We start from the raw sequence: 26,511 nt of genomic DNA, 5'->3' as shown, positions 1-26,511 counted from the left end.
CTGTCAATCTAGACCAGGGGGTACTTCCTGGTGGTGCAGGGGTTAAGAATCTGCCTGCCAATGCAGGGGACACGGGTTCAAGCCCTGGTCTGGGAAGATTTCACATGCCGTGGAGCAACTAAGCCCGTGCGCCACAACTACTGAGCCTGCGTGCCACAACTCCTGAGCCTGCGCTCTAGAGCCTGTGAGCCACAGCTACTGAGCCCATGTGCCACAACTACTGAAGTCCACGTGCCACAACTACTGAAGCCCAAGCACCACAACTACTGCAGCCCACGCACCTAGAGCCCATGCTCTGCAACAAAGAGAAGCCACTGCAATGAGAGGCCCGTGCACTGCAACGAAGAGTAGCCCCCACTCGCCGCAACTAGAGAAAGCCCATGCACAGCAACGAAGACCCAACACAGTCAAATAAAAATCTAGAATTCAGTACTGAGTCCAAGTATCTTTCAAGAGCAAAGCTCTAAATAAAAACATTTTCAGATAATCAAAACCTGAACGTTTATCATCAAAAGACTTTCACTAGGGCTTTCCTGGTGGCGCAGTGGTTCAGAGTCTGCCTGCCAATGCAGGGGACACGGGTTCGTGCCCCGGTCCGGGAAGATCCCACAGGCCGCGGAGCGGCTGGGCCCGTGAGCCATGGCCACTGAGCCTGCACATCCGGAGCCTGTGCTCCGCAGCGGGAGAGGCCCACGTACCTCAAAAAAAAAAAAAAAAAAAAAAAAAGACTTTCACTAAAGAAATTTGTAGGATAGCCTCATCCACCAGAGGGCAGACAGTAGAAGCAAGAACTACAATTCCGCAGGAAACTAAAAACCACATTCACAGAAATATAGACATAATGAAAAGTCAGAGGACTTTGTACCAGATGAAGGAACAAGATAAAACCCCAGAAAAACAACTAAATGAAGTGGAGATAGGCAACCTTCCAGAAAAAGAATTCAGAATAATGATAGTGAAGATGATCCAGGACCTCAGAAAAAGAATGGAGGCAAAGATCAAGAAGATGAAAGAGATGTTTAACAAAGACCTAGAAGAATTAAAGAACAAACAGAGATGAATACAATAACTGAAATGAAAAATACACTAGAAGGAATCAATAGCAGAATAACTGAGGCAGAAGAATGGATAAGTGATCAGGAAGACAGAATGGTGGAATTCACTGCCACAGAACAGAATAAAAAAAAAAGAATGAAAAGAAATGAAGACAGCCTAAGAGACTTCTGGGATAACATTAAATGCAGCAACATTCGCATTATAGGGGTCCCAGAAAGAGAAAAGAGAGAGAAAGAACCCGAGAAAATATTTGAAGAGATTATAGTCGAAAACTTCCCTAACATGGGAAAGGAAATAGCCACCCAAGTCCAGGAAGTGCAGAGAGTCCCAGGCAGATTAAACCCCAGGAGAAACATGCCGAGACACATACTAATCAAACTGACAAAAATTAAAGACAAAGAAAAATTATTGAAAGCAACAAGGGAAAAATGACAAATAACATACAAGGCAACTCCCATAAGGTTAACAGCTGATTTCTCAGCAGAAACTCTACAAGCCAGAAGGGAGTGGCACGATATATTTAAAGTGATGAAAGGGAAGAACCTACATCCAAGGTTACTCTACCCAGCAAGGAACTCATTCAGATTTGATGGAGAAATCAAAAGCTTTACAGACAAGCAAAAGCTAAGAGAATTCAGCACCATCAAACCAGCTCTACAACAAATGCTAAAGGAACCTCTCTAAGTGGCAAACACAAGAGAAGAAAAGGACCTACAAAAACAAACTCATAACAATTCAGAAAATGGTAATAGGAACATACATATTGATACTACCTTAAATGTGAATGGATTAAATGCTCCAACCAAAAGAAACAGACTGGCTGAATGGATACAAAAACAAGACCCATATATATGCTGTGTACAAGAGACCCACACTTCAGACCTAGGGACACATACAGACTGAAAGGGAGGGGATGGAGAAAGATATTCCATGCAAATGGAAATCAAAAGAAAGCTGGAGTAGCAATACTCATATCAGATAAAATAGACTTTAAAATAAAGAATGTTACAAGAGACAAGGAAGGACACTACATAATGATCAAGGGATCAATCCAAGAAGAAGATATAACAATTATAAATATAAATGCACCCAACATAGGAGCACCTCAATACATAAGGCAACTAACAGCTATAAAAGAGGAAATCAACAGTAACACAGTAACAGTGGGGGACTTTAATAGCTCACTTACACCAATGGACAGGTCATCCAGACAGAAAATTAATAAGGAAACAGAAGTTTTAAATGACACAATAGACCAGATAGATTTAATTGATATTTATAGGACATTCCATCCAAAAACAGATTACACTTTCTTCTCAAGTGCACAAGGAACATTCTCCAGGATAGATCACATATTGGGTCACAAATCAAGCCTCAGTAAATTTAAGAAAACTGAAATCATATCAAGCATCTTTTCTGACCATAACGCTATGAGATTAGAAATCAATTACAGGGAAAAAGAAGTAAAAAGCACAAACACATGGAGGCTAATCAATACGTTACTAAATAACCAAGAGATCACTGAAGAAATCAGAGGAAATAAAAAAATACCTAGAGACAAATTACAATGAGAACACAATGATCCAAAACCTATGGGATGCAGCAAAAGGAGTTCTAAGAGGAGAAGTTTATAGCAATACAAGCCTACCTCAAGAAACAAGAAAAATCTCAAATAAACAATTTAACCTTACATCTAAAGGAACTAGAGAAAGAACAAACAAAACCAAAGTTAGTAGAAGGGAAGAAATCATAAAGATCAGAGCAGAAATAAATGAAATAGAAACCAAGAAAACAATAGCAAAGATCAATAAAACTAAAAGCTGGTTCTTTAAGAAGGTAAACAAAATTGATAAACCTTTAGCCAGACTCATCTAGAAAAAGAGGGAGAGGACTCAAATCAATAAAATTGAAGTGAAAAAAGGAGAAGTTACAACAGACACTGCAGAAAAACAAAGCATCTTAAGAGACTACTACAAGCAACTCTATGCCAATAAAATGGACAACCTGGAAGAAATGGACAAATTCTTAGAAAGGTATAACCTTACAAGACTGAACCAGGAAGAAATAGAAAATATGAACAGACCAATCACAAGTAATGAAATTGAAACTGTGATTAAAAATCTTCCAACAAACTAAAGTCCAGGACCAGATGGGTTCACAGGTGAATTGTATCAAACATTTAGAGAAGAGCTAACACCCAGCCTTCTCAAACTCTTACAAAAAATTGCAGAGGAAGGAACATTCCCAAACTCATTCTATGAGGCCACCATCACCCTGATACCAAAACCAGACAAAGATACTACAAAAAAAGAAAATTACAGACCAATATCATTGATGAATATAGATGCAAAAATCCTCAACAAAATACTTGCAAACAGAATTCAACAACACATTAAAATGATCATACACCATGATCAAGTGGGATTTATCCCAGGGATGCAAGGAGTCTTCAATATATGCAAATCAATCAATGTGATACACCATATTAACAAATTGAAGAATAAAAACCATATGATCATCTCAGTAGATTCAGAAAAAGCTTTTGACAAAATTCAACACCAATTTATGATAAAAACTCTCCAGAAAGTGGGCATAGAGGGAACCTACCTCAACATAATAAAGGCCATATATGACAAACCCACAGCAAACATCATTCTCAATGGTGAAAAACTGAAAGCATTTCTTCTAAGATCAGGAACGCGACAAGGATGTCCACTCTCGCCACTATTATTCAACATAGTTTTGGAAGTCCTAGCCACGGCAATCAGAGAAGAAAAAGAAATAAAAGGAATGCAAATTGGAAAAGAAGAAGTAAAACTGTCACTGTTTGCAGATGACATGATACAGTACATAGAGAATCCTAAAGATGCCACCAGAAAACTACTAGAGCTAATCGATGAATTTGGTAAAGTTGCAGGATACAAAATTAATGCACATAAATTTCTTGCATTCCTGTACACTAACAACGAAAGATCAGAAAGAGAAATTAAGGAAACAATCCCATTCACCACTGCAACAAAAAGAATAAAATACCTAGGAATAAACCTACCTAAGGAGGTAAAAAACCTGTACTCAGAAAACTATAAGACACTGATGAAAGAAATCAAAGATGACAACAAACAGATGGAGAGATATATCATGTCCTTTGATTGGAAGAATCAATATTGTGAAAATGACTATACTACCCAAAGCAATCTACAGATTCAATGCAATCCCTATCAAATTACCAGTGGCATTTTTTACAGAACTAGAACAAAAAAATCGTAAAATTTGTATGGAGACACAGAAGACCCCGAATAGCCAAAGCAGTCTTGAGGGAAAAAAACAGAGCCGGAGTAATCAGACTCCCTAACTTCAGACTATACTACAAAGCTACAGTAATCAAGACAATATGGTATTGGCACAAAAACAGAAATATAGATCAATGGAACAGGATAGAAAGCCCAGAGATAAACCCATGCACCTATGGTCAACTAATCTATGACAAAGGAGGCAAGGATATACAATGGAGAAAAGACAGTCTCTTCAATAAGTGGTGCTGGGAAAACTGGACAGCTACATGTAAAAGAATGAAATTAAAACACTCCCTAACACCATACAAAAATAAACTGAAAATGGATTAGAGACCTAAATGTAAGATTGGACACTATAAAACTCTTAGAAGAAAACATAGGAAGAACACTCTTTGACATAAATCACAGCAAGATCTTTTATGATACATCTCCTAGAGTAATGAAAATAAAAACAAAAAATAAACAAATGGGACCTAATGAAACTTAAAAGCTTTTGCACAGCAAATGAAACTACAAACAAGACGAAAAGACAACCCTCAGAATGGGAGAAAATATTTGCAAACGAATCAACGGACAAAGGATTAATCTCCAAAATATATAAACAGCTCATGCAGCTCAGTATTAAAAAAACAAACAACCCAATCCAAAAATGGGCAGAGACCTAAATAGACATTTCTCCAAAGATGACATACAGATGGCCAAAAAGCTCATGAAAAGCTGCTCAACATCACTAATTATTAGAGAAATGCAAATCAAAACTACAATGAGGTATTACCTCACACTGGTTAGAATGGGCATCATCAGAAAATCTACAAACAAATGCTGGAGAGGGTGTGGAGAAAAGGGAACCCTCTTGCACTGTTGGTGGGAATGTAAATTGATACAGCCACTATGGAGAACAGTATGGAAGTTCCTTAGAAAACTAAAAACAGAATTACCATATGATCCAGCAATCCCACTACTGGGCATATACCCAGAGAAAACTATAATGGCAAAAGACACATGCACCCCAGTGTTCATTGCAGCACTATTTACAATAGCCAGGTCATGGAAGCAACCTAAACGCCCATCGACAGACGAATGGATTAAAGAAGATGTGGTATATATATACAATGGAATATTAACCATAAAAAGGAACGAAACTGGGTCATTTGTAGAGACGTGGATGGATCTAGAGACTGTCATACAGAGTGAAGTAAGTCAGAAAGAGAAAAACAAATATTGTATATTAACGCATATATGTGGAACATAGAAAATTGGCACAGATGAACCGGTTTTCAGGGAAGAAATAGAGACACAGATGTAGAGAACAAACGTATGGACACCAAGGGGGAAAAGTGGGGTGTGTGTGTGTGATGAATTGCGAGATTGGGATTGACATGTATACACTAATATGTATAAAATGGATGACTAGTAAGAACCTGCTGTATAAAAAATAAAAGAAACTTCTAAAATGATATTCTTCAAGAAGAGGAAGAAAAGTAACTCCAGAGAGAAGATCAGCAATGAAAAAGGAAAAGTTGAACAGAGAAACTGGCACTATGACGGTAAATCTATACAAATTCTGTGTGTATAAAATAATAATGTCTAACTTTGGGGATAACAGAAAGGAACCAAAATACTAGACAACAGTGGCAAAGGGGAGGTAATCCCATTTAATCTTTTAGGGTCCTTGTATTGTTTGCAGTGCAGGGGGGGGCAGTTAGATGCTGATTAACTTTAGACTTTGTTAATTTAAATACATGGTGAACTTTTAAGGGTAACTGCTATAGAAATAGGATGTATAACCTTCAAACCAAAAAAAGTTAAAAAAAGAGTATTTAGGAAAGGACAACCCCCCAACAAAAACTCAATCTTAATCAGTCTAAAATGAGGCAAAAAAGGAGAAAAAAAGAGATATAGAAAGAACAAAAAGGAAGTATCAAGTGCTCTACCCACACCCACACCAGTCATCCTAGCCTACCATAGGGGCCTCTTTTCTCTGTTTGCATAGGCTCCTCCCGGATTTTGGAATATTACTTGTGTGTGTGACGTTGTTATGGGATAGGAGAGAGGGTCTGATCAGCAGTCTTAAAAAAATGGAACTATGAATGGCTTTTGTACCAGAGAATCAGCACACAAGGAGGTGATATGGAACTATTCCTCCTGTTGGGGATCTTCCAGCCTAAGGGAACTCCATGTTATGACTTGGTGAATTCCCACTATAATAGAGACCCATACTCCAAGGGTCTAATATAATGTCAGGAATCTGAACAAGTATGGCTCTGGGGCCTGGTCCACTGTGGGAAGGAGTCTAAGCGTCACCTGCCAACTCCATTAAAGAGATTATGGGTGGTGGGCAGAGAAACCAAGCAGACTTCAGAGCCTACTCAGGGTTCTAATTAATCAGCTCAACACTAAGGCTGAGGTGCCCTGATGTCAACATACCCTGATAGAGGACATGGTGACTCTCTCAGGTGCCTCAATGTTGTACCACACACACAGGTTGTTTCGGTTCTGAGCTACCAGCACATCACTTCCTGGGACCCATTGCACGTAGGAGCAGAAGTTGAGGATCATTGTCTTAGAGCAGCTTTCAATATCATATAGGTGCAACTGAAGGAGGAAGAAGTAGATAGCACAATTAAAAGGAGATATGGGTGTCTTCTCATCTTGACAATTTTCCTAATGGCGAAATGTGGTGAGCTAACCCACCAGTCACGTACATGCTGAATTTCAAAGCTTACTCATCTTCAACCATAAACCCTTCAAGTTTATGCTGAGTTGACATATTCTGACTCTGGCCAAATAAGAGATGATCAAAAGAGCAAAGGTCTACACCCTAGGAATTTAAGTTAGGTGAAGGTCAGACTTTTTTTGGCTGCGCTGAAAGGCATGTGGGATCTTAGTTCCTGACCAGGGATCGAACCTGCACCCCCTGCAGTGGAAGTGCGGAGTCTTAACCAGTGGACCGCCAGGGAAGTCCCAGACTTTCATTCTTAGAATAACTCTGGGCCAGAGTTACCAGCCTGGATTACAAAAGTAAGGGCACCAGTCAAATTAAATGGTCTGGAAATTTGTGATGGCTTTCGCATCACAATGAAAATGAAACAAAAAATCACCAGAGAGTCCCTTTTGCCCCTGAGGTTGAACTCTTTGGTGGTACCATATTGAGATCAGAATCAATAAGGGGCTAGGGGGAGACTGTCCTCAAGCCAGCTTCAGTGCCATCAGATAAGTGTAGCTGAAGAGCACTGGAGCAGTAGGTGTGGGTTAAGGTCAGCTAGGCGTGAGGAAGAGGAATGCAGGCGTAAGGATGTTTCATGAGGGCACAGATTTGTGAATAGTAAGAGAGACATCAACTCCCAAATTCCTCTCTTGACTTCGGTGCCATCATGACACAGTCTCCTGAAGGGTAAAATGGGATGGGTGGTGATAGCAGATACAAAGAATGTTGATTCTTCTGTGCCTTTTGCTATGCTAATGGCATAGCCCCAAGAAATTATGTCCTATCCTGCCTCCCACAGTCCCTGCTGGCAGCTAGTACCACATCCTCTATGGACCAGTCTATGGCTAAGGCCTTAGCAACCCTCCTCACACGAAGTTTCCGGTCCCTGAAGAGAAGCTTGTGCCCAGTCTCGTTAAGTTCCAGCCAATCCACACGGCTCTCATGGCTGATGGTGCCAATGTTGTAGCCACCAATCAGGTCCACTAGAGAGTAAAGGAAACAGGGTTAATCACATACAAGGCATGAGGTGGCCTGTGAAAGTCTGGCTTTAAGAATGTTGCATTAGTCTAGAGAATGTCACTCAGGAATGTAAATGGGCAGTACAACATAACTTTGCTAAGATGCTGTATTTCTTCTAAAATTATAGAGGTTTTGTTTAACTCTGCAGTTATTAACTCAAAAGATCCAGACTCATCAAGAAATGTGATTCCTCTCTGGGACTCTTGGAGTTGTCTCAGAGCAGGTCAGAACTATGGAGCAACTGGCTTCTGTTCTCATGATGAACCACAATCAGAGCAAACACACCAGTGACAGAAAGCTGATGAACGAAATGACCCTGGTGATCATACGTGCTCCAAGGAGTTACCTGCATATCTGAGTGGCAGTGATATAAGAACACTTAGGGACAAAGAGTGGTGAAGGCACACAGACAAAATAGGAGGAACCTCTAACTAAAGTTAGGCTGGTCAGTGCAGACGATGAATATTAGTTTGGTCTGAATTTCGTAGGCAATATAAGAAACAATCATGTTTAGAACAGACCACTCAGGGTTGGCTAGGGTGCTTTCAGGGAGTCTCTTGAACAAAGCCCATTCACAGGTCTTATTGATATACATTATCAACAAGCAATGTGCCTGCTTTTGTTACCTACGCTTAAGCTGAAGACCAAATGCCAGCAGATGTCCACTACTGGGAAGACCAACTTAAAAATGAATTTTCCTTTAATTAAAAAGCAAAATGATAAATCCATGTTTTAATGCCCCGATTATAAGTACAACCATAGAATGCTAGAGCTGTGGGGACCCTATTTCTATGAGCACCCTGAAATTACACACAAAATTATGCATGTAGATATTTTTCTGGGAAAGGATCTATGCTTTTAATTAGATACTCAAAGGGGTCGATGACCCAAAATGGTTAAAAGAAGAACTCTGTCAATGTACATTGAAGATAAGACCTACAGAGAGAGGTGACTTGTCCAAAATCTCACAGCTCATTACTGCTGAGAGAACTTAGGCCACTGGAACTTAGAACTTAAGCCACTGGACTGTATTATTATTTCTATTATAGATACTTACATTTCTGAGCTCAGCAACTTCATGTGAAATAGAAAGTTCATGAAATGTAAAAATATCTTAAGAACAGACCCATATGTATATGGAAACCTGATTTATGAGAGATGACATTACATACTAGTGAGCGAAGAATGGACTTTCGAGCAATGGTTAAACATATGGAAAAAAAAAAAATTGGATTCCTACCCACATTATGCACAAAAATAAATTCCAGGTAAAAATCAAAATTTTAAATGCCAAAATACAGGAGGGAGTAGGGAGGGATTTCTTTCTTTTTTTTTTTTTTGGGATTTCTTAAATAAGACCTCAAAACCCACAAACTATTTATTAAAAAGTGATATACAACACTGTAAATTGAACTATACTTCAGTAAAAAAAAGTGATAAAATGGACTACATTAAACTTAAAAATGTCTAAATACTAAGAAATGCTGAAAAGGAGAGAAAAGACAAGCCACAGGCTGAGACAATAGCTGCAATGCAAATAACCATCAAAGCCTACACACACACACAGAACTCCTTCACGTAAATAAAGAAAAGACAACCTAATTTTAAAAATAGGCAATGGATATGAACTGGCAATTCACAGAAGAAATCCAAATGGCCAATAAACAAATGAACAAAAAAATTAAAACAATGAAATATGTTTTCATATACATCAGATTGAGCCAAATAATGAAGCCAGGCAATTTCAAGCATTGGAGAGGAAGTGGAACTGTGACTGCTGGTGGGAATGTAAATTGGTACAACCTCTTCAGAGAGCAATCTGGAAATATTTTAGTGAAATTGAAGATGTACCTCTTTCATGATTCAGCAATTCCATGCTGGGTATAAACCTTAGAGAACTGAAATACTATATCAGTGAAAAACCAACAAATGTCCATCAATAGAGAAGAGAGAAAAGATCCAAGGTAAAAATAATGAAATGTGAGGATTTGACAGAACTGGGTATGGGTACACAAGTAATAATAATATTATTATTATGAACAGCTAACGTTTATTAAGCACTTATTATATACTAGGCACTAGTCTAAGTGCTTTTCATATGAAGTAGGTTCTATTTTTATCCCCATTTTGTAGATGAGGTACATTTTGTAGATGAAATTGAGATACAGAAACGTGAAGTAATTTACCTAAGATTACACAGGTAGTAAGTAGAGAAGTGGGGAGATTTGACTCCAGAGCCCTGTTCTTAATACCTACACTACCTGGATATGTTATTCTCTAAACTTTTTAGAGAATACCATGCTATTCTTTATACTTTTTTCCTATGCTTAAAACATTCCATGATAAAAAATTAACTATTAATATATACAGTACAATTTATAAATGTGAACATTTGTGAAATGCACATAAAATTTGTCATCACTACTTATTAATGACAGACTATACAGAAAGTAAGGCCCCTTCCAGTTCTAAGAATCTGTGATCCTATGAAGTCTAAACAGGAAAATTCTTAAATTTGCTAATGGTTCTTTTCTACAATTCACAATTTTCCAGCCCTGAGATATATGCCTAGAGAACGTGAATAATTATATGGGCAGGCCTATACATACCAATGCATCTGTATCTAGACTTCTAGATACAGACATATGGATTTAAACATTTCACATATCCCCTGTAAGAATGAGGTCACACATTGACCAGATGCCTCTCAGATTCCTGGATTCTCCACTGCACACAACCCTGTGACATGGAAGTGCTTTATAAACATCTATTTTGTTACTACAATTATGAGAGAGTCTTACTCACCTATAGCAATAGTCTTAATATCAACAAGATAAGCCAATCTCTTATTATCCTCCGTTCCTCGCTGGCGCCTCTCATTAATACGGACACTGAAACATGAAGGGTCAGGTGAGGCAAAATGGGCTTAGGTAGCTGGGATGTTTAATAGGAGCTCTGAAATACCATATGGGATGAAGATTTTAGATTAACCTGAGGATGTAGGAGATAGAAGTCAAAAGGAATTCTTTTGGGTTTCAAAAATTTAGAGAACCTTGTGGGGTTACCTGATGAGATGGGGGTTCATGAATTCAGTACGTACAGAACCCAGGGTATCATTACTCCCATATTCCACCAGGGTTAGCTCTCCAGCATTGAAGATCATGCATACCTGGGGGTGAACGGAATTGTTATACAGTGGAAAGATTACACGAAGAAAGAGAGTCGAGGGAGGTGTGCCATGAGTTCAAAGTGACACCCACCTTTCTGTTTATTCTATTCCTCTGCCTATTTCACCCTCCCACTTTATCTGCTGTTTTCTCAACCCCTTGCCACTTGCCATCCTGCTACACAGAAGCTAGAAGGAGGCTTACCAGGACAGTGATGGTGAATCAAGCTCTACTCACATTTTCATTTTCAAAGAAATACTTCTCATTGCCACCAGATCCCTGCCAAGCTACCTGTTAAGGGGGGAAAAGACATAAGGGACAATGTGGATAGCTATCCAAGACGATGCTGAAAGAACAGGGTGGGATGCAGAGAGATGGAGTTGGGGAAGGCTTTGACATTGCACAAAAGAGAGGCTACGTCAGATTTTGCCCTAATCCCTATGCTTCTGGGAGATGGTATAAAAACAGTCCAACAACGGTGATTCATATTCCGGGATTCTAAGCCTCCCGGGTCTCATTCCCTGAAGCCAGGTCCCCAACAGCAGAATGTTAGAGCTTCCCATGGTGATCTCCCCCAGGGACCCCGGCTTGCCTGAGTAGCACCTCAGGACGCCCCATCCCCACCTCTCCATTTTTGGTTCCTACCTCACTAAGGCGATTAGTGTTCAGGTCCCCCAGCAACAGTGTGTCTGACGTGTGGGCCACCAGGTAGCGTTCTTTTCCCAGGATTTTCACCTCTTCCACCTCATAGCCATAGTGTGACTTGAGTACCACTCGGGTCCCCGATGAGAGGTTCTTCACAATCACCTTGGTAGGAGATGAGTCTGAGCTCCCCAGGCTTCCCCCAATCCGAAAGAGGGGTGAACATGCTGTGCCCTTCGCCCACCTTCACAGGGCTGACTAAACAAGGTATCATCTTTTTTCCTTGCCTGGCCTAGGATATTCTTGGTAAAAGGGACACCTCACATTTACATAATGCTTTACTATTTATGAAATACTTTAATATATTATCTCTTTTGATGTTTATAATACATACGATTCTGAAAGTTCCACTGGGTTAAACCAATCACTCTCCCTATGTTCCTGTAGCTCTTTGTACAAACTTTTATGATAACTTTACCACAGTGTGCTGTATTATTTTCTGATATGTCTGTCTCCTTTGCTAAAACGATCTTCTCAAATAAGGGACAACGTATTACAGATAACTATCTTTGAATTCTCAATGCTTAACAGTGCTGACACATAAAGAATGGATAAATATTTCTGGAGAAAATGGAAGACTAAAGGAATCAATGAATAATAAATGAAGGAAAGGAGGGCGGAGGTAGAGAAAAGAGAAAAGTGGGCTCAGAAACTAAGAAATGAGCTTGCAACGTCACACACAGTGAGTTCAGAGGCCTTAGAACAAAAGAATTCAGAATTATAATCCTATTTATCAACTTCCCCAGTTGCCATCCTATAGGCAGTGAAGTTTTAAACCAGGAAGATGTAAATGGCAATCTCTGTACCCCTTAAACCTGGTGGTTAATCCTTTTCTTACAATAAGCTATAAGAACTACAGCAGGAAAGTTGCCAGAGAGTTGCCCTGACACATTCTATTCCTCAGAACAGCTCTGCCAGAGGTTGATTTGACTCTGTGCTGTGGCCAGACCACAGGGAAGTACTACAAGGATGAGTGAGCCATGGCAAAATCTCAGTGTGGCAGGCTATCAGCCGCTTACCTGGCTAGGTCCCACATACGTCAACTCAAACTTATTCTTGTAAATGCTCCTTCGGAGGCAGCAGTCAAACTGTTCCACTCCACCACAGAGTGTGCCCTGGAAGGGAAAGTGACAGCATAAAGGGTAACACACACAATACGTAGGCATGTAGAGGGTATTTAGAGACACTCTCAAATCCTAGGTTCTAGAATCTACAGAAGAGTTGGCAGTAAAAGGGCTGGTAGTTTTTGGAAGTACCAGCAGGAAAGAGGTGGCAATTGCAGGACTCAAGAGCATCATATAGTGATGGGATATAAGGGAGAAATCATCCCTGCCTATAAAACTCTTGTCCCATTTGGCCTCCAATAAGGTATGCATTTCTCTTTCCCCTGTAACGTCAGAGTTTTAGGTTGTGGTCAAAAGGGAAGAGGACATTCTCTAGTGTCAGGAGAGGGTGCTTTAGGATAGGTGGGATTTTTCTTAATTTGAAAAAAGTCACCAAAGCAGAAAGGGGTTACTAGTCACACACCGCACAGAGTCGTGAGCCATCCCGCTTCCAGGCCAAGGCAGTGATGGTGTATAAGTTGGCAATCTCCTTGGGCTTTGCCTCTTCCCAGATGCTTCTTCGAGGGCTCCAGTTGAGTACCCGAAGTCTGAAATTAAGTATGTGGCTTTTAGAAGAGTTGGAGGCTGAGAAAAACTGAAAATGGGCCTGTAACGGAAGGAAATTAGTCTTGCTACATCAGAGAACAGAGGAAATAAAAGAGAACAGACAAGTTGGGAGGTCTAGTAGGAGAGGACAAAAGTGTTCAAAGGAAGTAAATTGGGAAAATCAAGTCAAAAGTAAAATGGAGTAAGAGAGATAGGAGTGGAGAAAATAAAAAGAGACGGTGGCTGGTGAGAAAAATGAGCTGTTAGCGATAGAGAAATATGGAAAAAGAAAAGAGAAATGGTAGGAGTCAGAGAAGAAAGAAAGGAAGAGACAGACACACATGAGACTGAAGGGGACAGAAAGACAGGAGTGACAAAGCTGGGGTTAAAAGCGCTCCAAGGAAGAGATGGGACCCAGACTCTAGCTATTTATTCACCGTTCCATCATTCATTCATTCATTCACCAAACATTTGAGCACGTATTATATACTAGATGCTAAGCTAGGCCCTGGAGACTTAAAAAAAAAGAGAATAATAGGCCCTCTTCTCAAGGGCTCTTCAATTTAACCAGTTAGATACAAACACCAAACTATAATATAATGTGATAAACACTAAGCCTGTGGTCTGAAAAGGGGCAAAAGGAGCACAAAGAAAGTGGAGATGAATTCTGCTGTGGAATCCCGGGGAGAGGCAGAGACACAACAAGAGCACGGTGCATCTTGGAACTGCCGACACGCCAACGGACGGTGGGAACAGGAAGAGGAAAGTGCACGAATTAAAACTTAAGAATCACTTGATTCTGATCCAGTCTCCCACTCTGGTTGAGAGGCAAAACTGGACTCAAGAAGAGTGTACACAGGGAAAGCAGGCAGAAGCTGCAACTGGAAAGGAGACCCACCTGTCATAACTTCCCAGCACAACAGACTGGCCCCCAGGACTTGCTGCAGCTGTGGTGAACTCCCGTTCCTGAGGGTCACGGCTATAGTCAAAAGTTTGTAGCACGTGGCCTTCCTTTCCATAGGCCACAATCCTCCGATCACAGCCTGCAGCCACAATGCTGTTGGTTGCCCAAGCCAAGGCATAGGGTGGGCATGGGTGGTTCACCAACTTCCCCTAAGACAGAAGTAGGGGTTTCAATCACTCTGACTCTGAGGACTCCACCTCAGAGATTTCTCATCCCTAGCATCTGACACACTCACTCTGAAAATCCTGCTCTGCAGGAGTCTTTCTCCCAACACTTTCCCACCCCAACACATCTTAATCTGAAGACTTCACAAATTATCTTTCTGTCTTACACTCACGCACACATCTTTTATGACATATATACACACTTACTGACCTTGTGTTCAAGGGGGAACCTCAAAATACGTGTGTCTGCAGATCTTTAATATTCACCTAATAAGGCCCCCCAAAGGAATCTGTCCTACACATTAACCAATACCATAGAGGCCCACAGGGAGCATATGGCCCCTTTATTTCAGGAGGGATACATTTAATGATTACACAAGTAATTCTTAACATAAATGATTCAAGCAGTAGAGAATTACATAGATTAAAACATGAACCTTCCTTTAATCCCCCATATTTTCCCTCTCAAGAGTAAACAACCCTTTTTTTCTATGAATTTATATACATAAATATATATTTTACATAAATGAGAATAATTTTCACTTTTCATTACTCTCGGAGTCTTTATTTCTCTTTGCCTCAAGGTCCCTTCCACCTGATTCATCCTTTCCCATAAATATTAAGCTCTGGCCTCCGAAAAACAAATCCTCTCTGTGGCCTCATCCAGGTGTCTCTCTGCCTGAGGTCTCATTCCTCTAGCCTCCTCTCCCAGCACCATGATCTAAATTCCTTAGATGTCCAACCTCCTCTCGGAGAGTTCTTGGGATTTCCTTCTCCCCTATTCCAGAGCATCCTTTATTCATACCTGTGACTCTCCAGAGCCTTCATCATCAAAGAAGTACCTAACAATGGTGCCATCTGCATGGCCAGAGAGAATTCCTTTCCCAGAGCAACTAAAAAACGGGAAAAGGAGGAAAGGAGAGAAATACAGGAAGACATTAGAGCATCCTGTCTCACCAAGAAAGTCCCCTTTGTCTGTCAAACACTACCCTTCCTGCGGTTCCTGCTACCAGCCCTCTCCACCTTTCATACTATGGTCCCCCAGTCCAGAGTCCCCTATAGATTTTCCTACCATTTCCAAGCTTTTGGGGTACCGCTCTTCCTTACTCACTTTGTTGTCAGGGACACCACGTAAGAATCTGTCCCATAGATGGTAGATGATTTATTAGTTTTGGTGTTTGCCAAACGAACCTGAAAATGGGAGAATGGACAAAAGTCTGGTTAGGCTACTTTCAATTTCACCCAGGTCCTAAGGAAAGAAAAAGAAAAAAACAAAAACTGTTCCCTGGGTAGTCTCCCCAGTACACAACTTGACCCTAAGGGAGAAGATTAACCATATACCTCTTTCCAGAACCGTTATCCCCATGCACAATATCTCATGTATTTCTCTTCCCTCCTTTACCTTCCCTTCAGCCAGTCCAAAGACAATGATGTATTCTGCTGGCCACTGCAGACAAGTAACAGCACTCTGTAAGAAAGAAAGAATGAAAAGGATAAACCTGTCTATGTATGTTAGCACTTTGATAACAACCTGAGCCTGAACATCCCACCACATGCCACCACTCCAACCACCTGTAGGGAAGGAGAGGAGGGGACACAACTGGGCTCTAAGGAGGAAAGCACAGGGGGATGAGCAGCCAGGCAGTACCATTCACACAGTAGGAAAAGTCAGAGCCAGATGTTAACAAAGGCAACTTCTCGTTGTATTTATAAGTGGATATACTGATACATGCTTGTTCATCCTAATCTCCCAGGGACTGGTTTGAACTTTACCGTCTGGATGAACTTGTTACAGATGACTTTCTTGTCACCCCTGTCAAATAAAAGGAGGGAAGCATATTACAAACCACTTCCATGAATAAACGGGCACAAATGATGCCGGGGGAGGGGAGGAATTGTAGATACCTTCCCTGGCCCGCTAGTGTTTCCTACCACTCCACAGAAGCCCTCAAAGGAGCCTGAGTAGCTTTGGAAGAATAACAAAGACAAAACATCACTCCAGGCTCCCCAGGATCTCACAGAGCCTCCTTGTTGATCTAAGACTGACTCTTCCAGGGATGGGATCATAGAACACGTGATGCACGCAAAGGTAGGGAAGCTACAACAACGGACTCCAGAGGGCCTCTGCCTTCCAAGCCCCAGCTGGCTCCTCAACCTCTCTATTCCCCGCTTCCCAGTGAGGCATTTCTTCCTGCCTTTCCCTTCTTCTCTGGGACACCTCATCTCCCAATCTCTATCCTCACCAATCTTCTCCAATCTTGTAGACATAGATGATGTTGTCAGTCTGTCCTATGGCAATCTTGGTGGAATCAGGAGAAAAAGCCATGCCCTTCACCATATAGCTCTTCCTGCCATACTAAGAGTCAAAAAGAAAAAAGGAAAGAAAAAGAAGTAATGAGTATCCTTAAAAGGGAAGAAAAGGTGGACTTCCCTGGTGGCACAGTGGTTAAGAATTTGCCTGCCAATGCAGGGGACATGGGCTCGAGCCCTGGTCCGGGAAGATCCCACATGCCACAGAGAAACTAAGCCTGCGAGCCACAACTACTGAAGCCTGTGTGCCTAGAGCCCGTGAGCCACAACAAGAGAAGCCACCACAATGAGAAGCCCACACACTGCAAAGAAGAGTATCCCCTGCTCGCCACAACTAGAGAAAGCCCTCACAGAACAACGAAGACCCAACGCAGCCACAAATAAATAAATAATAAATAAATAAATTTTTATATATAAAAAAAGAATACTGTGCTCTAATCTACAAAAAGAAAATAAAAGAAGAAAAGGTGCCTGTGTGACTGTAGTGGGCTTGAGGGCTTTATACTGAGAAAAGGAAGGGCGGGCCATTTCCTATGCCTGTGGCTAGGAAGCAGGATAGGAAGTTTTCTAGATTTATAGAGTCCCATCAACAGATTAAGGTACACATGAACGTTCCCTTCACCTTCATGTCGGCTGGTTTGGTGGAGAATTTATCTCTTCGCTCCCCATGTTCATCATACAGCAACACCACTCGGTCCACTGCGCAGACAGCAAATTTGGCATTGTTCTGGGACCATGCCATGCAGGTGACCTTTGCAGCTCCATCCTGCAGAGGCAAAGGGGCAAAAATAAACCCAGGTGCTGGTCTAGAATGCCAAAAGCATTTCTAGTTCCATTACTTCTAGTGTGACTCTGGTCAATTTTCCTTCTAGCACAGTCCTTAAAACAAAGAGATCCCTATAATCCATCCAGGTCTCCAAGGCCATAGAGCCCTGGATGGTGAGAACAAAGTGCTTCTAGAAACCCATAATGCAAATGCACTAAGAGGTGACATGGAATATCAACTGTACCAATGTGTCCCTGCAGTGGCCTCCTTATTCCCTCATTCCCCAGGTCTGCTACTGAAATAAATGCAAAGTTTTGGTCTTTAGCCATTCATTCAATTAATGTTTTTTGAGTACCTTAATAAGAAAGGCACTTGGCCAAGGGCTAAGAGAGAGGCAAAGAGCAAAACATGGTCCCTGCCCAAGGATCTAATAAGATGGTACAAAAAATGGGAAAAGTCCCATAAGAGAGGCACATATAAAGCACTGTAATAGTTTGGAAAAGTCTGAGATAATTTTCCACTTAAATGATCAACATTAAGCTTTGAAGAATGGATACAGTTAGGTAGGGAAATTACCTGAGGTAGAAGGAATGGCACGAGCAATGGCAAGTTCTGCTCAATAAATAGTAATTTAATTTAGCTGAAACTATATTGTAAATAGCAGAATAGAGGAGGTAAGTCAGGAAAAACAGACAGAGGCCAGTTCAACAAGGGTCTCTGAAGCTAGGCTGAGTTTGGGCTTATTTGGTAGGAAAGGGAGAGACAGTGAAAGTTCTGGAATGGGAATTAAAATAATCAGAGTTGTGACTTAGGATAAACAATGCCACTTTGGTTTTTGTCTTTTTTTTTTTTCCTTAACAATCCACTTCACAGAAGCCCAAGTTAGAAGCGATCAACTCCCAGTGAATTATTCTTGCCATGTCTGTCCCTTCCACCACCAGCCCTGGTGGTCTGTGGTTCTGCACTAAGGATTTCCCTCCTTGAAATAAAAAATTTAATTTCTGCTCCAATTGTTTAACTACTTGGGCTCTACAGCCCTGGCTTAAAACATTGTTAATTTTTACTCCTAACCTACCCACTTCCAAAGTCAGAGGTAAAAAAGGCATTTTTCATCAAAGTCCTCAAACCGGAGTCAGAAAATAGCCACACCACCACCTTTAGCCCCTTCCAACTCTTGACTAAATTAGGTTAGGAGGGTAGAGGGCTTATCAATTATTGCCAATCATCTTCCTTAATCATTTTGCCCAATCCTGGGCATTCAGCCCTTACCTGCATAATGACATCATCTTATTTTGAAAGATTGAAGGAAGATTTCATTTCCAATTATTCCATTAGGGTAAAGGAATTTTAGAAATACAGATTCAGAGAACAGTTTACTGAGCAATGAGCACACCTCTCTTTTGTTCTAATTTCCTTCTATTCTCTTAAAGCCACATTCTCTGTGAAGCCTTCCTGATTCTCATAATCAATCAATTCTCCTTTCTCTACAATATGTACCTCACAGGACTGTAGCGAGGACTACCTGAGGTAGAGAACAGAATAATAGCTAACCTTTAACAAGCATGGACTAGGCACTTTGCTAAGTGCTTGATACACATTATCTCACTTAATCTCATAACTGAGGTAGAAGCTATTATTATGCATCTTTTACAGATGGGGAAACTGAGGCACAGAAAGGTTAAGTAATTTGCTCAAGTTTACAAACACAGTTTAAGTGGCAGAACCAAGATTTAAATCCATGTGTGTCTGACTCCATAATCCACAACACTAGCTTCTTTACTTATGCTGCCCGGTACACCTTAAACATTCAGTTATGACAGATATTCTTATTAGCTTTCTATTATTTTGTCCTTTGCATTTTGAATGTCCTTCTCTCTTGTCTATCAGTTTTCACGCTGCTTTTCAGTTTACAACGTTCTCTTGTGTATACTACTTCCTTTAATTCTTCCCCCTAACCCCCTAAGGCTGCGATTATTATTACTCCCGTTTTCCAAATGTAGAAGTTTGGGTGAGTGCTCAGAGAGCCTGTGTGATAAAGGCTAAAGTCAGGGGCATCACATCATTTATTTAAAGAAGTGGGGCGCTAGGACTTGAATTCTGGCCTCCTGACTCCGAAACCCAGCCTTTCTTCACCATGTTCTAGGGCTCCTCCCTCAGTGTCCAGCCTCTTCTGAATCTGAGATCTTCACCATCAGAACGAACGGTGTGGTCGTTTGCACTCCTTTAGGTGGGGCTTACACCTAGCGCTCATTTGGGAGGTGTAGATTAATGTTCGTTGTTTACACGTGCGCCTCTGCCTCTAGTACGAGCCTCTTGAAGGCAGGGGCAACAGCTGAGCAAGTTCTGGATCCCCTGGAGCCCCACCATGGGACCCGGTACACAACCGATTCGTTAATGGAACGAAGTGAAAGCTACGGCGCTCAGCACTCCATCTCACCTACTCAACACTCTACGGACGTAGCAGAGTCCGAATCACAACTATAGCCTTCGGTCTTCTGCACACAGTAGGCGCTCAACGTTTTTAAACTTCAGTCCCCCACTTTTCTTGCAACATTAAGGCGGACGAGGGAGGGAAGAAGCACGCGACTCCTCACCTGAGGGCTCAGCAGGGTCCTCAGGTGCTTCAACTGCATGACGAACACCTGTCTCTCAGATGCCAACAGACAGCGGACAACTCCCGTGGTTACCTGGACAACCCGCCACGCAGCCGCAGCGGCAGCCGCTGACGCAGAAGCGACCTGAGCGCGACACGCGTCGCAAGGTCACCGCGTAGGTTCGCAGCGAAGCAAAACAGAACCCGCGCAGCCGCAGTGAGGTCTAGGGAGGGACCCCACCGCCGCAGAGGGCTTGATGAATTCTCTCCTCGACCAATCCCATCGTGGCATGCAAACCCAAACTCCAGCCACGCCCACAAGCCTTCCGCAATCTCCGGGGTCCTACGTAATCGTAGTCTCTCTAGCTGTTCGATGTACGTAAGCGTGGCTGAGTACCTTCTTTTTTTTTATTTTTATTCTTGCGGTACGCGGGCTTCTCACTGTTGCGGCCTCTCCCGTTGCGGAGCACAGGCTCCGGACGCGCAGGCTCAGCGGCCATGGCTCACGGGCCCAGCCGCTCCGCGGCATGTGGGATCTTCCCAGACCGGGGCACGAACCCGTGTCCCCTGAATCGCCAGACGGACTCTCACCCACTGCGCCACCAGGGAAGCCCAGAGTGCCTTCTTTTAATCTACACAACCCAGGAGGAAAGCAGGGTAGTTGCTATTTAAGCCTTTTACAGTTGACGGAATTGATCCTAAATAGGTTATGTAACTTGCACAGGATCTCAAGGCTGATAACGATGGGTAACAGGGAATATTCAGTATGTGTCTGCCAGGTACCGTGCAAAGTGTTGTACATGCATTGTCTCCTTTAATCTCAAAGCCACCTTTTGAAGGGGATAGCACTATTAGTCCCATTTTACATAACATGAGACTCAGGATTAGAGGGGTCACTTGCCTTAGCTAACATAGTGCGTTAAGGACGGAACTGGGATTCGACTCAGAGATGGTGCATTTAAACACCCTTTGTGTTCCTTCTTAACTTCTAGCTCCCTATCTCCATCCCATGCTACTACATACCCGGTGACACCCCTATCCCCAGAAATGATGATGTATCCAGAGTCTGAGAGATATGTGCTTCGGAAGCAGTGGTCAGAGAGAGGTAAAACACCCTACTTTTGAAATGGAAAATGGTGAGTTTAAGACTGCTGCTTAGATCAGGATGCTTTATGGTTTAGGGCAGACCAGAGCTTGGCTCACCTGACAGGTGTAGTCTTGCGAAACCCGGGGGTGGAGCTTGGTTAGGTTTAAAAGATACTGACTGACTTCTTGATCTTTGTTTCGATTGGGGTCCCTTTCAGAATTATTGGTCTAATTTCTTGTAACATACCAGAGAGATCAAGATGCAAAAAAGGACAGTTATTCATAAGCCACCTCCCGGAGGATCATACTTGGAGAAAACTGTTACCTTCCAGACAGTGTAGCATATGCTGTCCAGACAGATTCTCGGTTCTGAAGTCTTTCCTACAGAGTGCTTGCAAATGTCAACAGGTGTTTCTTTCACTGGCACCAACCTCCCTGTGGAACTTAGGAAAAAGTAGAGGACAGTCCCTATTTTCACAGGAAACAAGTAGGCCCCAGAGCCCAAATTATAATTCTTTTTTTTGTTAATAGTAATGTTTTTTTTTTGGCTGCGTTTTGGGTCTTTGTTTCTGTGCGCAGGCTTTCTCTAGTTGCGGCCAGTGGGGGCTACTCTTCCTTTTCGTGCACGGGTTTCTCACTGCAGCGGCTTCTCTTGTTGCGGAATATGGGCTCTAGGCACGCGGGCTTAGTTGCTCCACGGCATGTGGGATCTTCCCGGACCAGGGCTCGAACCCGTGTCCCCTGCATTGGCAGGTGGATTCTTACCACTGCGCCACCAGGGAAGTCCCCCAAATTATAATTATTTTGACAAGAAAGTTCCAACCCCAGTTTTATTCCCAGAATCCTCCTCTGGATATAATGGCCGAGAGAGAATATAAACTCATTTATTCTTTACAATTATTACTGACTTTGACCAAATGAACAGAGAGACATACAGACAAAAGGGAAAGCAAGGGCAGGGAAGAATAGGCACAGAAATGCACGGGAGAGGAACACTTGGCACCCAGGGATCCATTAGTGTAGCTGTTCTTTCATTTGTCCCAAGACCCTGTTCAGTCCTTTTCTGAAAATTAGCTCAGGGTTGATGAAATCAGAGGAATAAATGGTGAGGAGCTGGGCTGCCGATGTAGGCAGTGACGATAAAAAGGCTACTGGCCCTTTCATGTGCCATAACCTTATTTTCCATTAGTACATGAAGAATTTATATCCTCTTTTTTTTCCTGCTCCCCCTTCTCACCCAAAAAAGGAAAAGGATCTAGGGCCTTGGTTTTCTATGCTTCTTTCTGGCTCTGCTCCACCCAATTCCAGGCTGGAGAATCAAAGCAAACACCTTCAAATAAGAGTCTGCTCCTGTCAAGTTGGTGGTGGTGTGAAGGGCCCTTGTAGTCAGGGGAGAGACAGTGGAGAAATGTTTTCAGCATATTAGACAGTATCCCATACAGTCAGCTCCAGTTTGTCCAAGAAACTTTATTGGAAAAATGTCCAAGGGGTGAGGTCACCAGCAGCTGAAGGGGCTGCCAGGTGAGAGGGGGCGCACCTGAGGCTCCACGGAAGACACGGGAGTAGTGCAGTGCAGCGTCTGCCTCCAGGCCCAGACAACTCCTTTCATTTGCTGGGGGAGGTGGCGTACCCACAGAAACACTCCTCTCTGAGACCCAGAGGCAAGATGTGGGGGCAGCTGGGGATGCCAGGGGTTCTGATGCAGGTGAAATGGGGGCCCCATTTGGGACCTAATGGGATAGGGTTGAACAAGTGACTCTCTCCTGGACCTGGGGGATGGAAGGACATATCCCATCTGATATCCACTCCCCAGGTCCAGGGGCTCAGACCCTAACAGACCTACCTTCTGGCCCTGCTCACAGTGGAAAGAGAATGGATGCCAGGCCTGAGATTGTGGGAGTGTCATTACCCTCTGGGAGACTGTGGGATCCTTCAGTCTTGGGCAAATCACCATCTTGGGCTCTCCCTGACCCCATCCCCATCCCCAAGATGTTAGTGCATCTGTCTTCTGGTTCTGTTTCTTCACTCATACGTCAATGGTGTTGATGGAGGGTGAGTTTTTCTGTGAAAGAAGATGGCTTGAGTCTCATTTCAGGAAGGCGATAGCCTCCTCCATCCCAAATTTCCATTCTCCCTCTTCTCTTGCCCCTCTGTGGCCCTTCTCCCTTTCCCTTACTGCTTCTAGAGGCAAAATCACCCTTCCCTCCCTCTCTGGCCGCACATCACCTGTCTTGCCCCCACTGGCCTTCCCTGAGGACTCTGTTCCGGTCCCTTCCCCTTCTCCTTGGGGTTATTGTTGGAGTCATTGTCCTTGATGATGTCATACTGACGGCAGAATAGCCCAATTACAGCTGAAACACAACAATACAATCTGAACCTTGATCTTGACCTCCCCACTCACAGCCTCGAAAGGCAGTGAGATACCCACACAGTTTCTAGAAAATCCGAGAAGAAAATCTTTGAATTCCTGGTCCCCATGCACAGGCACCACCTTCTTCATCATCCTCTCTAGGCTCCCAAAAGCCTCCTCTCCCTCTCTTCAAACTTTTCCTGCCCATCCCTCTCAACTAAACATCTCCCCACGCCACTGCTCTCACCCCCTTTTCTCCCAACAACCTTCACCAACTCCCACCTTCACTGAGCCCCACTCAATCCATGGTCCCCTGTCCAGCTGCTTACTCACCAGCCCACATGAGCAACACCACCACAATGATGACCACTTCCCCCGTCTGCAGAGGTCGCTCTCCATCCAGACCCTCCACTGTGATGTCACCTGAGAAGGAAGGAGACGGACCCCAGGTTACAGGGAGCAGCTAGAGAGCTATGTCTGTGCAGACAGTTAAAGTTGGAGATGCTGGGGATTAGAGCCAAGGTAGACCCATCACAGCGTTGCCACTGGTAGCCCCTCTCTGGGAAGCTGTTGGTGGACAGGTGGTTAGAGACCAAAAAGCCGGGGGGCTGCAGGTCAGATACTCACTCATGCAGGCTGCAGCTGCTGTGAACTGAGGCTGGGTAAAAGGAAGCTTAAAAGCCCTTCCCCCAAGGAATTCATTACCAGCCTGTCTATACCCGGTCCCCTGCCAACCTGCTTTCCTTCCTTTTCTGGCAGTACAATGAATTAAATCATCCTTCTATTCATCTAAGCTAGACGGCTGCTTGCTTTGGGGAGGTAAACAGGAGACCAAAGACCAGGTAAAGAGCCAGAGAATCCAAAGCTTTAGGGAGCGAGGAATACCTGAGACCCTCACCTGGGCTCGAGCTGTTTGAGGGTAGCCGGTCAGAACCCTTGAGAGTTCGGAAGTGCACCCGCGGCCCTGGGGGGCTTTCTCCCCGAAGGCCGATGCTCCTGACCTGCACTGTGTAGTCACTGTCTTCAGCCAGGCCCCAGAGGGCACAGGCCCGAGTGGTGGTGTTCACCTCCCGGATCACACGTTGCCCTGGTCCATTCTGTCGCTGCAGGGAGTTGATGAGAGAGGAGGACAGCCTCACCCTGGTCCCAGGCCACCTCCTGAACATCCAAGCACTCCAAGGCAGTACGGGTGAAAAGGGCAGCGTGAGCCAGGGAATCCCAGCTCCCAGATTCTCCCACAGCTGGGAGGGGAGCTGGGGTGGGGAGGGAGGTGACAGAAGGAATGTTCAGAGATCCAAGGACATGGGTTGGGGTAGCAGAAGGGTGATTCATACTTGCTGGGAAATGGAGTAGCCAATGACGATGTTGCCTTCTGGGACGTCCCAAGACACAGTGGCCGAGTTGGCTCTGAGGTGGGTGACTGTCACATTCACAGGAGAGGGAGGCCGGTCTGCGGGTGCCAGTGCGTTAACCGGTTAACAGGTTCCACCCACAGACTAACTCTGGTTACCTCCCACCCTCTCCCCCTTTACGCACCTGCTCGTACAAAGCCCAGGTCACAACTGACCAGCAGGAGGACAGTGGGGCTTAGATATGGGGAGAGGGGCATTAGCGAAGCCATGGTCCCCACCGAGTCCTCTGGGAGGCACTGGGGCATCCGTTTGACATCCAGGCGGGGGTCCTGGAGGTGGCAGGAGTTGTGGGAGGGTCAAGGACTTGCCAGAACGAGCGGGTGGGCAGCAGCTCTCCCGGTCTCCCCACGGCCCACAGCAGCCCCAGAGCCCCCCTTTTCCCCATGCCTTCCTGGCCCCCGCCACATCCCGGCGCCCCTAGTGCGCGGCTCTGCTCTGCCCACACCCACCTCCGCCGGTCCTCGCGGTCGCTCAGGCCTCGGGGGGCTGCTCGGTGCCCAGAGGGCGGCCCATCGCCCGACTCCGTGGCGCTGTCCCTACCCCATCCCGGCGCGGGCCCGGCGAGGCGGGCGGCGCTGGACCGAGCTGCGGGCAGAGGGCGGAGGCGTAGCGGGCGCGGGCCGCGGGGCTGCGAAGCCCCCCGAGCTCCGACCGGCCGCGCAGTCTGTCCGAGAGCAGGGGGCGGTGCCGGCGCGGCCCGGAGGCTGGCCTGGGTCCCCGGGGCGGGAGGCGGTGCGGCTGCCTCCGCCGGCCCCTGCAGCAGATGTGACCGTCCCGGCGAGCCAGCCGCCGCCTTCTGCAGAGCTGGCCCCCGTCGCTCCGCCGCAGCCCGGCCGGGACGTGCGGGCCTGCCCCGCCCAGCTGGGGTTCTCGCCGCCGTCATCAACGCCCCCCCAACCCGGTTCTTTCGGGACTCCTCCCACGACCCCTCTCATTGGCGGCCTCTCGGGCCCCCAAAGCTCCCGATCCCGGCTCTGTGCGATAAGCCCCGGCAGGGGCGTGGGGGGCGGGGGGATGTCGGGAGAGGCGCAGGTGCGAGGGTCTCAGGCACCTGGGAGGCCTTTCCCTCCCCAGATGGAATTAGCCGAGTTGGGAAGTGGAATTCCACCTCCGGTGCCGGAGGGGACAATGATGGAGATGATAATTATTTTGACAATCTCCTACTTGTAGACTGCGTCAGCTTTTAAGTATCTTCCCCATTCATAATCTGATCTTGATTCCCTCATTCTCTCAGTCATTCTTTCATTTATTAGGCAAATATTTATTGAGCGT

General features: G+C 44.3%; 2 protein-coding genes across 3 annotated transcripts in view; both read right to left on the bottom strand.

Moving 5' to 3' along the window:
* Window positions 1-20,431, bottom strand: part of IFT172 (intraflagellar transport 172) — a 41,241-nt gene extending 20,810 nt beyond the window's left edge. Inside the window, exons 1-16 of one of the 2 annotated variants that reach the window (XM_065890903.1) lie at window positions 20,393-20,431; window positions 17,655-17,798; window positions 16,966-17,078; window positions 16,496-16,535; window positions 16,125-16,190; window positions 15,834-15,913; window positions 15,528-15,615; window positions 14,493-14,707; window positions 13,473-13,596; window positions 12,965-13,060; window positions 11,889-12,050; window positions 11,481-11,534; window positions 11,142-11,245; window positions 10,882-10,967; window positions 7,927-8,039; window positions 6,777-6,944 (exon numbers count right to left, since the gene is read on the bottom strand). In XM_065890903.1, the coding sequence (XP_065746975.1) occupies window positions 6,777-6,944; window positions 7,927-8,039; window positions 10,882-10,967; window positions 11,142-11,245; window positions 11,481-11,534; window positions 11,889-12,050; window positions 12,965-13,060; window positions 13,473-13,596; window positions 14,493-14,707; window positions 15,528-15,615; window positions 15,834-15,913; window positions 16,125-16,190; window positions 16,496-16,535; window positions 16,966-17,078; window positions 17,655-17,798; window positions 20,393-20,431 (1,692 nt within the window). The remainder of the gene's footprint in view (window positions 1-6,776; window positions 6,945-7,926; window positions 8,040-10,881; window positions 10,968-11,141; window positions 11,246-11,480; window positions 11,535-11,888; window positions 12,051-12,964; window positions 13,061-13,472; window positions 13,597-14,492; window positions 14,708-15,527; window positions 15,616-15,833; window positions 15,914-16,124; window positions 16,191-16,495; window positions 16,536-16,965; window positions 17,079-17,654; window positions 17,799-20,392) is intronic. The other variant, XM_065890904.1, reaches the window with a different exon arrangement.
* Window positions 20,432-23,503: 3,072 nt separating this feature from the next.
* Window positions 23,504-25,484, bottom strand: FNDC4 (fibronectin type III domain containing 4). Its single transcript, XM_065891651.1, has 6 exons — window positions 25,364-25,484; window positions 25,162-25,277; window positions 24,726-24,930; window positions 24,161-24,250; window positions 23,704-23,828; window positions 23,504-23,539 (listed from the first exon to the last, which is right to left on the bottom strand). Exons 1-6 carry the CDS (start codon window positions 25,482-25,484, stop codon window positions 23,504-23,506), a joined length of 693 nt encoding a protein of 230 aa, XP_065747723.1.
* Between the last annotated feature and the right edge of the window lie 1,027 nt (window positions 25,485-26,511).

This window comes from Phocoena phocoena, chromosome 14 (assembly GCF_963924675.1).
Source record: "Phocoena phocoena chromosome 14, mPhoPho1.1, whole genome shotgun sequence".
Taxonomy (NCBI): Eukaryota; Metazoa; Chordata; class Mammalia; order Artiodactyla; family Phocoenidae; genus Phocoena; species Phocoena phocoena.
This window is presented reverse-complemented; position numbering and strand designations above follow the sequence as displayed.